Source organism: Microtus oregoni, unplaced genomic scaffold, assembly GCF_018167655.1.
Source record: "Microtus oregoni isolate MIOR12 unplaced genomic scaffold, Mior012 000015F_ref0000493, whole genome shotgun sequence".
NCBI lineage: Eukaryota > Metazoa > Chordata > Mammalia > Rodentia > Cricetidae > Microtus > Microtus oregoni.
In genome coordinates, this window is record NW_024543074.1 from 11946507 (window position 1) to 11960642 (window position 14136).

At 40.6% G+C, this 14136-nt stretch overlaps 1 protein-coding gene across 2 annotated transcripts in view; it reads left to right on the forward strand.

The window, feature by feature from the left end:
- The window catches only part of Vmp1 (vacuole membrane protein 1), a 97367-nt gene that overhangs the window by 7630 nt on the left and 75601 nt on the right, over positions 1-14136 (forward strand). Inside the window, exons 1-5 of one of the 2 annotated variants that reach the window (XM_041664481.1) lie at positions 5587-5713; positions 7787-7888; positions 9042-9177; positions 10478-10568; positions 11594-11704. In XM_041664481.1, the coding sequence (XP_041520415.1) occupies positions 7813-7888; positions 9042-9177; positions 10478-10568; positions 11594-11704 (414 nt within the window). In that variant the 5' untranslated portion in view covers positions 5587-5713; positions 7787-7812. Of the gene's footprint in view, positions 1-5586; positions 5714-7786; positions 7889-9041; positions 9178-10477; positions 10569-11593; positions 11705-14136 lie in introns of those variants that run through there. The other variant, XM_041664480.1, reaches the window with a different exon arrangement.

Sequence of the window (14136 nt, forward strand, 5' to 3'; positions counted from 1 at the left end):
GTAAATAAATGGAATAAAATTTTAAAACAAAAAAAGATAGCTAAGTATGAGTTGGAAAGGGTATTTAGTAGTCCTATTACATACATAAATCTAGAGGCCAGAACCAAATTACAAATTCAAGAAAATATTTTAAATCACAGGACCAGATAAATTACTTGGGGAAGGGAGAGGAACAATGTCAAAAAAAAAAAAAAAAAAAAAAAGCTATGACAAGGAGATTGAATGTTTGGGGGCCAGCGAGCAGATAAGGGCATTTGCTGACAATCCTGGCAACCAGAACCCACATTAGGGAGGGAGAGAAGTGACTCCTGCAGATTGTCCTCTGACCTCCTCTACACACTGTGACAGTACCCCTCCCTGCAACAAACAGATGTTAAGAGAGCATTGGAGCCGGGCGGTTTTGGCGCATGCCTTTAATCCCAGCACTCGGGAGGCAGAGGCAGGTGAATCTCTGTGAGTTTGAGACCAGCCTGGTCTACAAGAGCTAGTTCCAGGACAGTTAGGACTGTTACACAGGGAAACCCTGTCTCAAAAAACAAAGAGAGAGAGAATGTGTTGGGGGTGTCATTGAGATATATTGAGATAACAAAGGAGATGAAGGCTTTTGTTGCCAAACCTGACACCAGAGTTTGAGTCTCAAAACCCACATGTTGGAAGAAGAAAGCAGACTCCTACAAGTTGTCTTCTGATCTCTACACATGGGCTGTGGCACTTATGTACCCACATATACATGCACTAAATAAAAAGTGTTTGGAAAAAAATGGTCCACTGTGCAAAACTAATATGGTGATGGGGCAGGAAAGATGGCTCAGCAGGTCAGAGCACTGGCTGCTCTCCAGAGGACCCAGATTCAGATCCCGGCACCCACATGCCATCTCACAACTATTTGTAACTCCACCTTCTGTATCTGACACCTTCTGGCCTTTGCTGGCACCAGGCACATACATGCAGGTATTCACACATAAGCATAAAATAACTAAATCTAAAAAAGAATAAATATAGTGTTTTAAAAAGCTGATACAGTGGTTACATCTTTTTTTTTTTTTAATAAAGCCAGGTGTCGTGGCACATGCATTTTATATATAGTCTTCTGTCTGCATGTATGCCTGCAGGCCAGAAGGGGGCACCAGGCCTCATTACACATGGTTTTGAGCCACCATGTGGTTGCTGGGAATTGAACTCAGGTCCTCTGGAAGGACAGCCAATGCTCTTAACAGCTGAGCCATCTTTCCATCCCCCAGTGGTTATATTTTACAAGGAGAATGCTAGTTAAGTAAGGAACAGATAGAAGCAAGATTTTCTTATATACATGGAAGCTTTTATGTATTCAGAATATCTTTAAGAAGTCAGTTTTGTCAAATGCTGCTGTCTCATTCAATGGACCACTTACTTCACTCCAAGTTCTTACAGAAACCTTTAGATATTTATGTGTAGGTTACAAAAGGCACTGATAGGAGAGAGAATTCTCAAAGTTCCATGACCTGGTAGTGTTTTAAGATCTTTTTAAACATTATGGTACAATCATCCTTTACATCCACATGGACAGATTTCAGGACCTCTGTCAGATACCAAAATACATGCAGACATAGAACTCTAGCACTCAGGAGGAGGGAGGGTAATGGTTAGAAGTTTGAGGCCAGTCTGGTCTACATAGCAAGCAGTTTGCCCTGCCCCCAAGACTTAAGAAATTAAGTTCAGAAACATTCAAGGGATTTCCCATGCACTCCCCTCAAATCATGTATTTTCAGAAAACACATTCTTTAGCTGGCATCACCGTTTAACAGTTTCTGTTACCTAATCAGTCTGGTGGGCTGGTAATCTCTGATTGTGTACATTGAGTCGGGGTATATTGCTCACTTAGACTGCTTATTCAATTTGTAACACTCAGTTTTGCAGGTCCTTAATCTTTATAGCTGTTGGGAGTCGGCAGCTGTTCCAGCTTGGCCTAAAACTAGATATGCTTAAGCATTCCACTTCCAGATACTTAAAGCAAGAAAGGTTACCAAAAGGTGGTGAGACCTAAGCTGACATCTTCGATGGCTTGCATGTGTTATTAAGGAACCTGACTTGAGCCGGGCGGTGGTGGCACACGCCTTTAATCCCAGCACTTGGGAGGCAGAGGCAGGTGGATCTCTGTGAGTTCGAGGCCAGCCTGGTCTACAAGAGCTAGTTCTAGGACAGGCTCCAAAGCCACAGAGAAACCCTTTCTCGAAAAACCAAAAAAAAAAAAAAAAAAAAAAAAGAAGGAACCTGACTTGAAAGGATGTTTGTTAATTTTATTGTGGAATAATGTTGCCAAGAAGATGAGAGTCAGTGGGTTTAGTGCTCTTACTTTTCTATCCTTTCTCTTGTTGATTTTTCCAAAAACTTATCTAGGAATTGCTATTATTGTGTCATCACACAATTGTTTAAAAAATAATATTTATTTATTTGCATATGGGTCTGTACGTGCATACCAAAGCATGTGGCAGTCAGGAGCCAACTTACAGAAGTCGGTTCTCTCCTTTTACATGTAAAACCTGAAATTGAACCGAGGTTATTAGCCTTGGTGGCAGGTGCCTTTACCCACGAAGCTTTAGTTTTAGGGTAGAGAAGTGCCTTGCCAACAGCATATTCCTGACTGTTATTTAGGGCTGTGCTGTATCTGGGTGCTGCTTCTAGTAAGTTTGTTACTAACTTGGTAGGTTTCCCAGCCCCTTTGAGGGACTAAATAATTTTGTTTTGTTTTTATATTCTAAATGGAGCTAATGTTTAAAATGAATGGAGTATTATAGTCTTAGCACTGGACGTACAGCCTACAAAGAGCCTTTGTGAGCTGACTTAGCATTGCTCTATAAGCATTCCTGCCAGAAACCAACAAAACAGCACAAGTTTAATACCAACCTTTTATTTCAAACACAGTCTTTTAAGGCATTTCTCATGCCTGAAATGTGTTTGTTCTGGGTTATGCTTCTGTTCTACTTCTGCCTTTTGACCTAATCAAAAAAATGGCATTATTGTAAGGAATATAAGGTTTATTTTAGCAGCCTCACTCATATAAGCAAAGCTAACTTATACTGTGCACCCGCACTGCAAAGTAGACTCCACTGAAGGTCGAGAATTTGTGCTAGATTCTAGGCTGAGGACATTTCGATCTTTTAAACAGAACAAGAGTACTTGGGATTTCCTTCCATATTCATGAACTAGACAGTATTTCATGGCACATGGCTGAAATTGATCCTACTGCATTGAATTGTAGAAAGCAGCTTATTATTTTATCTTATCCTACTTATATGGGCTTCTTTTAGATTTTTTGTTTTGTTGATTTGTTTTTCAAGACAGGGTTTCTCTGTGTGTCCCTGGCTGTCCTGAAACTCACTCTGTAGACCAGGCTGGCCTCAAACTCAGAGATCTGCCTGCCTCTGCCTCCTGAATACTGGAATTAAAGGTGTGCGCCACCACCCCTTGGCTTATTTTTTATCTGTGTGGGTGTTGGCCTGCATGTATGTTTGTGAACCACGTGGGCTTAGTGTCTGTGGAATAGGGAAGAGGGCCTCTAGAACTGAAGTTATAGGTAGTTGTGAGCTGATGTATAGGTGTTAGAAACAGAACCCTAGATCCTTTGGAAGAGCAGCCAATGCTCTTAACTACTGGGCTATCTCTCCAGCACCCAACTTTATAGACTTTTATCCTCAAATAACTTTTTTGGGCAGTGGATGTGGGGCTTCGTGACAGGGTTTCTCTGTGTAGCCCTAGTTGTCCTGGAATTCTGTAGACCAGACTGGCCTTGAACTCATCTGCCTGCCTCTAGCGGCCTTTGACTCCCAAGTGCTAGGATTAAAGGCGTGTGTCACCATGCAATTTAAAGCAGGGGTGGCATGGAGAAGTAGTGCTAGCGACTTAAATGTATAATTTGATTGGTTTTGTTTGTTTGGTTTTGGTTTGTGTGTGTGTGACAGGTTCTGGCGGGCTCTGGCCCTAGCCTGCCTGAAACTTGTGAGAATCTAGGGTTACAAGTTTGTGTCATCATGTGTTTTGTCTTGTTTCATTGAGATAGGATCTCATACTGTGGTACATACTGGCCTAGAATTCATTGTGAATCTCATGGCAATCCCACTACCACAGCTTTTCAAATACTGGGATTGCAGGTAAGTCAGGATGCCTATATCTATATACTTCCCCTTGAGATAGAAAAACTAAATTAATGACAATCCCCCAAGGCAAAAGAAAAACATTTAAGGATGAAATGAAAATTAAGATGGGGGTGTTATACAAATATGCTCAAATGCAAAAGCTCAAATTACCTAAAGAAACATTGAAGGAGAGAAACCAAGAGCGAGATGAGTCAGCATTGAGAGCACCAGCTGCTCTTGCAGAACACCAAGCTTAATTCCCGACATAGTGTCTCTCAGCCATTTGTAACTCCAGTTCCAGGGGATGTAACACTCTTCCGGCCTCCATAGGCACTCCACACAGGTTAAGTACAGACATACGTGCAGGCAAAAGATCCATACATCTACAATCTTTTTTAATTAAAGAAAAAATTAGAAGGGGATACTTAAGTGGAGATGATAATTTTTTTTCTTTTACAGCTGTAAAAAATTTAAACAATTTTGAGCTGAAAAGGAAAGCAGAATTGGAGTAAGGAATAAGTAAGCTCTGTCTTTGGGAGTGGCCATGGGATAAATAATCCAAATGATCCTTGTCCTGCTGGCTTCAACTCAGTCAGGACGCCTTGGTAACTTTCAAGGACAAATTGCCCTTCACTCAACAAGTAATGTGATAATGAGATTAATAGGGTGTGCCAATGCTGGATTGGGTAACCACCTGCAGCTAGAAAACACAGGAAGCAAGGACAGATGTATTTCTCAGGTAAAAGGTAAGCAGGTACTTAATGTCCTCTCAGGGTATCTGGAACTTGCTATGATGCCATGGTTCAGGGGCTGAGCCTCAGCTTTGTAGTTTAGAAATTTGAGTTAGTAAACATACAGCCTAGTAGACTCTAAGAATTAGAATTATTCAAACCAGTCTTATAAATCACAATACCAATTTTCTTTTTTCTTGTCTGTTTGTTTGTCAATACAGGGCTTCTTTGTGTACCCTTGGCTCTCCTAGAACTTGCTTTGTAGACCAGGCTGGCCTTGAACTCCCAGAGGTCCAAGTGCTGGGATTAAAGGCAGGCGCCACCACCACCTGAGGTTGGCTCAATTTTCTAATATTACAAAGAAAAATATGTAGATTGAGATTGTTTCTTTCAAAAGTCTTCAAGAAATAATCTGTATTTAGTTTGGGGAAAGAAATGTGTGTTGCCAACAAGTCAGCACACTCTGTACTGTAAGGCCAGTTTATTTGGGTGCTGCTTTTGGATTTGTTGTGACTTGTTCTGTGACATTATCTGAGTCAGTTTACTTCTGCTTGCCTGTGTGTGCATCATAGGAGTGGTTTGGGCTTGAATACTTTGTAGGATCCTTCTGTGATCTGATTATTCTTACAGAATATTCATAAGGCACTGTCATGTGGAACATTATGCTTTTGAGAGAAAGAGAATTGTCACTATATAGAGGGTATTTAAGGCTGAGTGACGAGATGACATCATTAGGGAGAGAGTGTGAAGAGAACACAAAAAGGAACCTAGGACCAGGCTTTGAATAACTCTAAGAAGTAGAAGCAAACGGAGCTGTCAGTAGCCAGAGGAGTAGGGAAGAGACCCGACCCTTCACCTGCACCCAGCTAGGTAAGAGGCTCAGTAAGGTGTGTGTTCTTGCATTTGCCAGCACAGAGGTCATTAGTGCTCTTGATGAAAGACATTTCCTGATTCCCTCATCTGTGGAATCAGAAGTCTCCTGGCACTGCTGCTGAGGAAGAGTGTGTGTAGACTGTCCGCATGCAGCTGTGAAGAATGGTATCTGTGAAGGACGGGAATGGGGAGTACTGGATGATGTTTATCTGCCAGAGAGAATAAAGAAGCCCAGATTGACAGCACAGAGAGAACCAAATGAGCTAAGTGAACTAAGTCTCCGGAAATGTGAAAGAGGGTTAGTGTGGGATGTCTTTGATGACAGGGTCTGTTCCTGTGTGGGAGTGTGTTTTAATAGGACTGGAGACTCTCAAGGGCTGAGACTGTGGCTCACTGGAAGAGCCACTTACATGCATGATGTCCAAGATCATCCCCAGTAGTGCCAAAAAAAAAAAACTATGTTGATAACTGGGAAAATGGATAAATATCAATTAAGGCTTGAGGTTTGGCATCTAAGATGATAACTGGCAGTCTGTGAACACTTGATAGGTCTTTATTGAGTAAGTGAATTTAAAGTGGCTGTACTGTTGTTTTTTATTTTCCTAGCTGTGTTCAGTTGTTTAGACACATCTCAAAATGCAGAATTAATTCCAGGGAAATAGAAGCTTTGCAGAGTTAGTCCTGCAGTTTTGTGACAAAAGAAAATGTGTTTTAAATTAGGAATTAATTTCTGTTGAGACAAGATCTGGGTATGTAGTGGGAACTGTCTTCATTCTACTGTTCAGCCACCAAGTGTTGGGATTACGGGTGTGTATCACCACAACTAGCCTCTCCTAAATAGTCAAAATGCAAAAGGGTTTACTTGTGGCACTGGCTAGCATACCAAGGCCTTGCATTGCACATTACCACTGAGCTTAATACCCAAGAGTTTCTGATGCTTTGGTAACCTGATGTGCAAAGCCCTTCTTTCTTAGTTTATTACCTTTAGGTTGTAATTTCTTCTTTTGGAAATAATAAACATTTTTAAAAACTTATTTTTAAAACTGAATTTGTTTTGTTTGTGAAGAAGTACACCACACCAACTAAACAAAAAATTGTTTTCCCTCAGTTATTTCTAACAAATAAAATTCCAGATTTTAAGTTTGATAGAGAGCATTTTTGAGAAAGAAATGTCAATATGCTATTTTTAGCATATTGTATAAGAACAGATTATTTGCTTACATAAAAAATCCTGTTACAAATGGACCCAAGTTGTTTTGTCCATTCAAGATGACACTAAGGGAAAGAATAAATAGGGGAAACAAGCTCAATTAGCAGAATGATTTTGTGGGTGGGTAGAAAGTTTCCTTCATGAGGTCAGCTCTTTTGTGCCCTCCTTTCTGTGTGCATGTGTTTGCATGCACATGTGTGGAGCACGGTTTCTACTTTATCTCTTATGAGTGAATAAATTACATTGTTTGTGTATATCCCCCCACTTTGAGATAAGTTTTCATGTAGCCCATATAGGCTTTGAACTTGTAATATATTTTAAACATGAAAATTTTATCTTCTGTGCACTCTCCCATTTAATCAGTGTTTTCTACATACAGCTGATCTGTGGTCTTGGACCTGTGATATTTGTGCGTATACAATGAATTATTTATTTATTTATTTATTTATTTATTTATTTATTTATGGTTTTTTGAAACAGGATTTCTCTGTGTAACAGTCCTGGCTGTCCTGGAACTCACTCTGTAGATCAGGGTGTCTTCGAACTCACAGAGATCCACCTGTTTCTGCCTCCCAAGTACTGAAATTAAAGACATGTGCCACCACCTCCAGGCCCCCAAACTTCATTCTGGAAAACAAATCACTGGAGTCACTGTTTAGAAAAGGTTTACAACCCCAAGATTTTATATGGAATTATATAAATTATTTATACAACTCTTGGTTATAAAAGGAAAAAACAGTGTGAACACATCATCCAGTTACCATGTAGAATGTATGGCATTTTGCTCCTGTATTCAGTTTTAGTCTCAACTGCAAAGTAGACAACTCTAACGCATTACTGGGATTTATTTTCTGTATTAGCTCCTCCAGAGTTACTGATCTATGAAATGGCAGAGAATGGAAAAAATTGTGACCAGAGACGTGTAGCAATGAGTAAGGAGCAACATAATGGGAGTTTCCCAGGTAAGGAATCTACGGTAGCTGTGATAGCAAACTGCCTGGGTATTTGTTGACTGTCATTCTTCTGGGGCTCTACATGCATTTCCTCACTGAATCCTTTCACTGACCAACTAGTTTGTCTTTACATTTGAGATGCTACAGGCCTTTAATCCCAGCACTCGGGAGGCAGAGGCAGATGTATATCTGTGAGTCTGAGGCCACCCTGGTCTACATAGTGAATTCTAGGACAGCCAGGGCTATATAGTGAAACTCTCTCAAAACATCCTGCAGCAGAAATACCTAGCCAGCATGATTCATTCTGCTGGATTTTTTTTTTTTTTTTTTTTTTTTTTGGTGGGGAGGAGGGTACATAGGAGATTTTTGGTTGGTTGGGTATTTTTATTTTTCTGTTTGTTTGCATTTTGGAGACAAGGCTTCAGGGTTTCTCTCTGTAGTCATGACTGTCCTAGAACTCACTTTGTGGACCAGGCTGGCCTCAAACTCACAGATCCACCTGCCTCTGCCTACCAAGTGTGTGGATTAAAGATGAGCACCACAACTCACCTGGCTACGGATAGGATTATATGTTTTGTTTTGTATTTGCACTGTTTGTTGTTACCTCAGTAACAGTGATGAGAAAAATAACAGCCCTGGGGGCACTGATATAGTTCAGTGGTAGAGGGGCATACTCAGGATGTGTGAAGTCCTGGATTTGGTCCTCTGCACTAAACATGAGTGGCAACCATGGCAGTTAGTTCATGAGTTTGGACCAGTTGCCATGCCTCGGGATCCTAGGACTTGCTGTGAGTGGTTACCTGGGACATGGATGAAACATTTCTCATCTCTCCATGATAGCCTAGAAACGTTGCAAAGTTGCCACTGATGGAAAGAGGTAGGCGTGGACAGACGTGTGAGAAGCCATTGAGGATTCAGTATGTACCACAGTCCTTGGCTTCTTGTTAGAGATTTAGATACTTGTTATAATTTTGTTCCTCTCAGGTTAGTACTTTGGACCCCTTCATTTTGCCCGGTCTCGATGTTAAACCTCCTTTCTATTTCAAGATTTTCTTATGCAGTCTTAGAGATATAAGATGGGAAGGTGTGTTATTTTTATGCTTTGAAAATGTAGCACAGATGGTAGGAATTCTGTTTTAACTTCCGTGCTGTTGTTTTTCAGACCCCTCTTCAGTACATGAAAAGAAGAGAAGGGATCGGGAAGAAAGACAGAACATTGTCCTGTGGAGACAGCCACTCACTACCTTGCAGTATTTTTCTCTAGAAACTCTTGTAGTTTTGAAGGAATGGACCTCAAAGTAAATAGTTTTCTGCTACTTTTTATATAAATCGTATTTACTAATTTTAGAAATCCTCAGCCATCTCCTACTCCCTGCCATCTGTTTCACCAAAATGGATTCATTAAATTTAGAATGTTATCATAGGAACATTTGTTTTCCTTCCTATAGTTTAAAAAGAATTCGACCAGGGATGGGGATGTAGCTCATTAAGAGTACTTGTCTCCCACGCACAAAGCCAACACCAAGCAACACCAGGTTTTCAAGGTCATCCTTTGTTATATAGTTCAAGATCAGCCTGGGTTAGATAAAGACTGTCACCCCACTATTTCCCTGTCCCTAAAGGGAGAGCAATAGATTAGGATGTTTGGTTTGAAGAAAAATGACGGAGGAAACATTATTTACTCGACAGGTTATTACAGTTGACTCCTGTTTCATTTTGGGTCTTCCAAGGGAAAAGATTAAGAAGATAGTGGGGTTTTTTTCTCCTGATTTTATCTTGAAAGGGAATGAGGCTTGTATGCAGTAGATACACTAAGCCCGCAGCAGGTTCAACATTCATGTGGTGCTTACTGACAGCCAGTGAAAAAGAACTCTGCCATAAAGTGTGTCCTGTCTGTTTTCCTGCCTGTTTGAAATATCTAAGAGAGCAAGTTGAATTTTCATGCCCTATTTTCTTTTTTTAAAAAAATTATTTATTTATTTTATTTCATGTGCATTAGTGTTTTGCCTGCATGTATGTCTGTGTGCGGGTGTCAGAGCCCTTGAACTGGAGTTACAGAAAGTTAGTTGATTGTTGGGAACTGAACCTGGGTTCTCTGGAAGAGCAACAGTGCTCTTAGCCACTGAGCCATCTCTCTAGCCTCCCTACTATTTTCTTGTTCTTCTAAATTATCTATACTATTATCTTACATTTTTGTTGTACTTAAAAGTTATAAAACATTTTGTAACAATTTTTAGCTCATTTGATCCTGTAGGAGGTCCATGAAGAAGGAAAAGCAAATATATAATTATTACCATTTTAAAAGCAAAAACCAAATCTGAAAGTTTAAATGTCCTGCTAAAAAAGCAGCACTAAGTGGCCACCCCAGCCCCTGGGCTTTAAATCCCGGGAAGCCCATGCTCTTCCTGTGCACTCTGATACCTCTCCACATTAACATGAGATGTGAGCAGCAGGCTCTGGGCACAGGGAGGGCTGTGGTAAGGCTGTGTGAGAATTCGGGTTCTGGGCCCATGTACCTTGGCTGATTCCTTTTTACATCCCAAAGGCTGTTTCTGCAAATTACAAGATTAATGTGAGATGTTTTTATTTGTTTTTAAGGTTATGGCATCGTCAAAGCATTGTGTTGACTTCTTTACTGCTGCTTGCTGTGCTTATAGCTACGTATTATGTGGAAGGAGCCCACCAACAGGTAAGATACTGAGTATTCTCTGCTCCTGTGATCACATGACATTGCAGAGTCTTTCTTTCTTTCAAAGATTTATTTGTTTATTATGTACATGGTGTTCTGCCTGCATGACAGAAGAGGGCACCAAATCTCATTACAGATGGTTGTGAGCCACCATGTAATTGCAGGGAATTTAACCCATGACCTCTAGAAGAACAGCCAGTGTTCTTAACCTCTGAGCCATCTCTCCAGCCCTCCGCCTTTCTTTATCATTGTGTTTTGTGTATTCCTAAAGTTTTCTCTTCACAGATATTATATAACTGTCCCTTTAATGCTGTCTTATGTTTTCTTAAAGTTTGTAATTTTTAAGTCACTTTAAAGTATTTATTCTTAGCATCAGTATACTAGGCTGGGCATGGTAGCGTATATGTATAATCACACCATTCAGCAAGTAGAAGCAGGAGGATCAACTGAAGTTCAAGGTTAGCCTGGTATATGTAAAAAATACCAGGCCAGGGTTGGAGAGATGACTCAGAGGTTAAGAGTACTGACTGCTCTTCCAGAAGACCCGGGTTCAATTCCCAGCACCCACATGGCAGCTCACAACTGTCTACAACTCCAGGGTCTAACACCCTCACACAGAATATACATGCAGGCAAAACACTGATACGATAATAAATAATTAAAAAAAAAATACCAGGCCAGGCTGGACTACAATATGAGATCCTGTCTCAAGAAGTGACAAAAAAAAAAAAAGATTACCTTAATACATAGTTTTAATATATAGTTTGTTTTTTGTTTTTCCCTTATGTCAGCTTACTCTGCTTGAATGAGTTGGGATTTTGGTTTGGTTTGGTTTGGGGTGTTTTGATTTGTGTCCTCTCTGCTATCGTACACTAACAGTGTGAGACCTCGTCAAGGAATTTTTTGTCTAAATGTTTTTCAGCTCCTCCAAGCTTTGTTGAACTGACTGGTCAGTGGGTGGTGGTTACTGTAGCGTGTTTCTGGGCAGAGTGTTCTGGTTTATCTCCTGTCCCTTTTCTTTCCAGTATGTGCAGCGGATAGAGAAGCAGTTTCTGTTGTATGCCTACTGGATAGGCTTGGGGATTCTGTCCTCGGTTGGGCTTGGAACAGGATTGCACACCTTTCTGCTGTATCTGGTAAGAATGACTTTCTTTCAATGAGCAAAAACAAAGGAGATTCTTCTGTCTTTGTTGGTGCTTTCTCTTCAGAAGCTACAGTCCTAAAATCTGTTTAAATTGCTTCAGTGTTTGGTAAGTGTTGTGATCCTAAAACCAGTACCTGAAATTCAACTGCTTGTCACGCTCTGCGGTTCCTTTGGAGCTGAAAAATTAACAGAGAAAAGGGGGGAAACAGTTAAGCAGATATGGTTGTTTGCTTAAATTAGTTCAACCAGAAAACTTTCAATTTTAGATTTTGAAGTAATAGTTATTTCACCTATATAATTGTTGTTTTCATATAAATTTGGGGAGATAATTCAGTGGGTAAAGACCTGAGTTTGAATCCCCAGAATGCATGAAAAGCTAGATGGGGTAGTATTGTGATCTCAGTGTTTCTATGGGGCAATAAGGATAGAGGCAGGAGAATTCCCAGAAGTTCATGGGCCAGCTAGTGTGTATCAGAAAATAATAGACTTTGTCTCAAACAAAGTGAAATTTGAGGATCAATACCTGACTTTTTCCTCTGATCTCTGCATGGGCACCATAGCACTCATGCACACACACCCTCCAAAGACATACCCATTTCATTATTTCTTTGTTTTTCTGTGTAGCCCTGGAACTCACTCTGTAGACCAGGCTGGCCTCAAACTCAAAGAGTCCTGCCTTCATCTGCCTCTTTTGGGATTAAAGGTGTGTACCACCATGCCCAGCTGCCTAGATTTTATTTAAAAAGTAAATTTGAAGCAAGGAAATTTATTTCTTATTATATATGTATTAAAAACATGAATAAATTGTAAAATGTCTTTATATGAGGGCATTATTGTTTCATCACCTCTGATCTAGGTATTTAGGAAAAGATCTAGAAGCATGCAAACATACAAAGCCACCCAGATGGCTCATTTCAAGCCTGAGAACCTGAGTTCTTCCCTAGACCAGATGGTTGAAAGAGAGAACTGACTCTTCCCTCAAGTTACTCTCTGACCTCCACACATGTGCCATAGCGCACACAGACCCATTCACACAGACCCACATAATAATAATAATAATAATAATAATAATAATAATAAAGTAACAGTGGCCTGGAGGGATGGCTCAGCCATTAAAGGCTAGGCTCACAGCCAAAAATATGAGAGTTCGATTCCCAGCACCCACGGCTGTCCCTCCAGGATTTAAAAAAAAAAAAAAAATGAAGTTTAATGCAGAATTAATGTAAAGGAAAAGTAAAATCTTTGTTTTCAGCACTTCTACCCTTGATCAGTGTGCCAGTTTTGGAATGTGGTTAGAATTTCCTCAGCTTTAATTAATGTATATTAGTGTTTTGACTGCGTGTGTATGGCTGGTGCCTGTGGAGGAACTGAGTTACACATGATTGTGAGCTATCGTGTGGATATTAAGAACTGAACCTGGGTCCTCTGCATGAGCAGCACTTGCTCTTAACCACTGAGCCATCTCCCCAGCCCCTCTTTTTATCAAGTTTGGTGGTTGGGTGGTTGGTTTTTCAAGACAAGGTGTCTTTTGTAGCCTTGGCTATCGCGGAACTCAGCCACTGCTGGGAAGATTTTTTAATTTGCTGTTTTCTTTCTGAGTTGTAACAGACTTTTATCCTTAATTGCAGGGGGTCTCTGTGACCACTATGGCCAACAGTGTCCATCCACATGAGTTTTGTTTAACACAATTTAGTAGCTGGTATTCATTCAAACTTCTTTTAGGCATATTTAAGCACAGCACAATTTGTTGAAATATTCCTGGTGATAATTATTTCAATCCCATGTTGAAACTATGTAAAGTACATGTGACATCTTCCATAAAGATAGGTGCTATAGATTGATTGGGGAAAACAATCTTATGATAAGGGTCTGGGGGAGGATCTGGTGTGGCCTGGGCCACACAGTGCAAAGGTCACCAGACTGTTAACCACCTCTACTCTGAAAACAGGTTGTAATCTTTGTCTGCAAGTTTAACATTCCTAGTTTCTTTAGTGCTTGTCAATACCTGACTTTTTCCTCTGATCTCTGCATAGGCACCATAGCACTCATGCACACACACCCTCCAAAGACATACCCATTTCATTATTTCTTTGTTTTTCTGTGTAGCCCTGGAACTCACTCTGTAGACCAGGCTGGCCTCAAACTCAAAGAGTCCTGCCTTCATCTGCCTCTGCTGGGATCACAGGGTCCTCTGAACCTTCTAAAAATCCTTAAAAATCTTCATTTGAGCCGGGCAGTGGTGACGCATGCCTTTAATCCCAGCACTAAGGAAGCAGAGGCAGGCAGATCTCTGTGAGTTTGAGGCCAGCCTGTACTAGAGAGCGAGTTCCAGGACAGGCTCCAGAGAAACCTGTCTCAAAAATACAAAAGAGGGCTGGAGAGATGGCTCAGAGGTTAAGAGGCTGCTCTTCCAGAGGTCCTGAG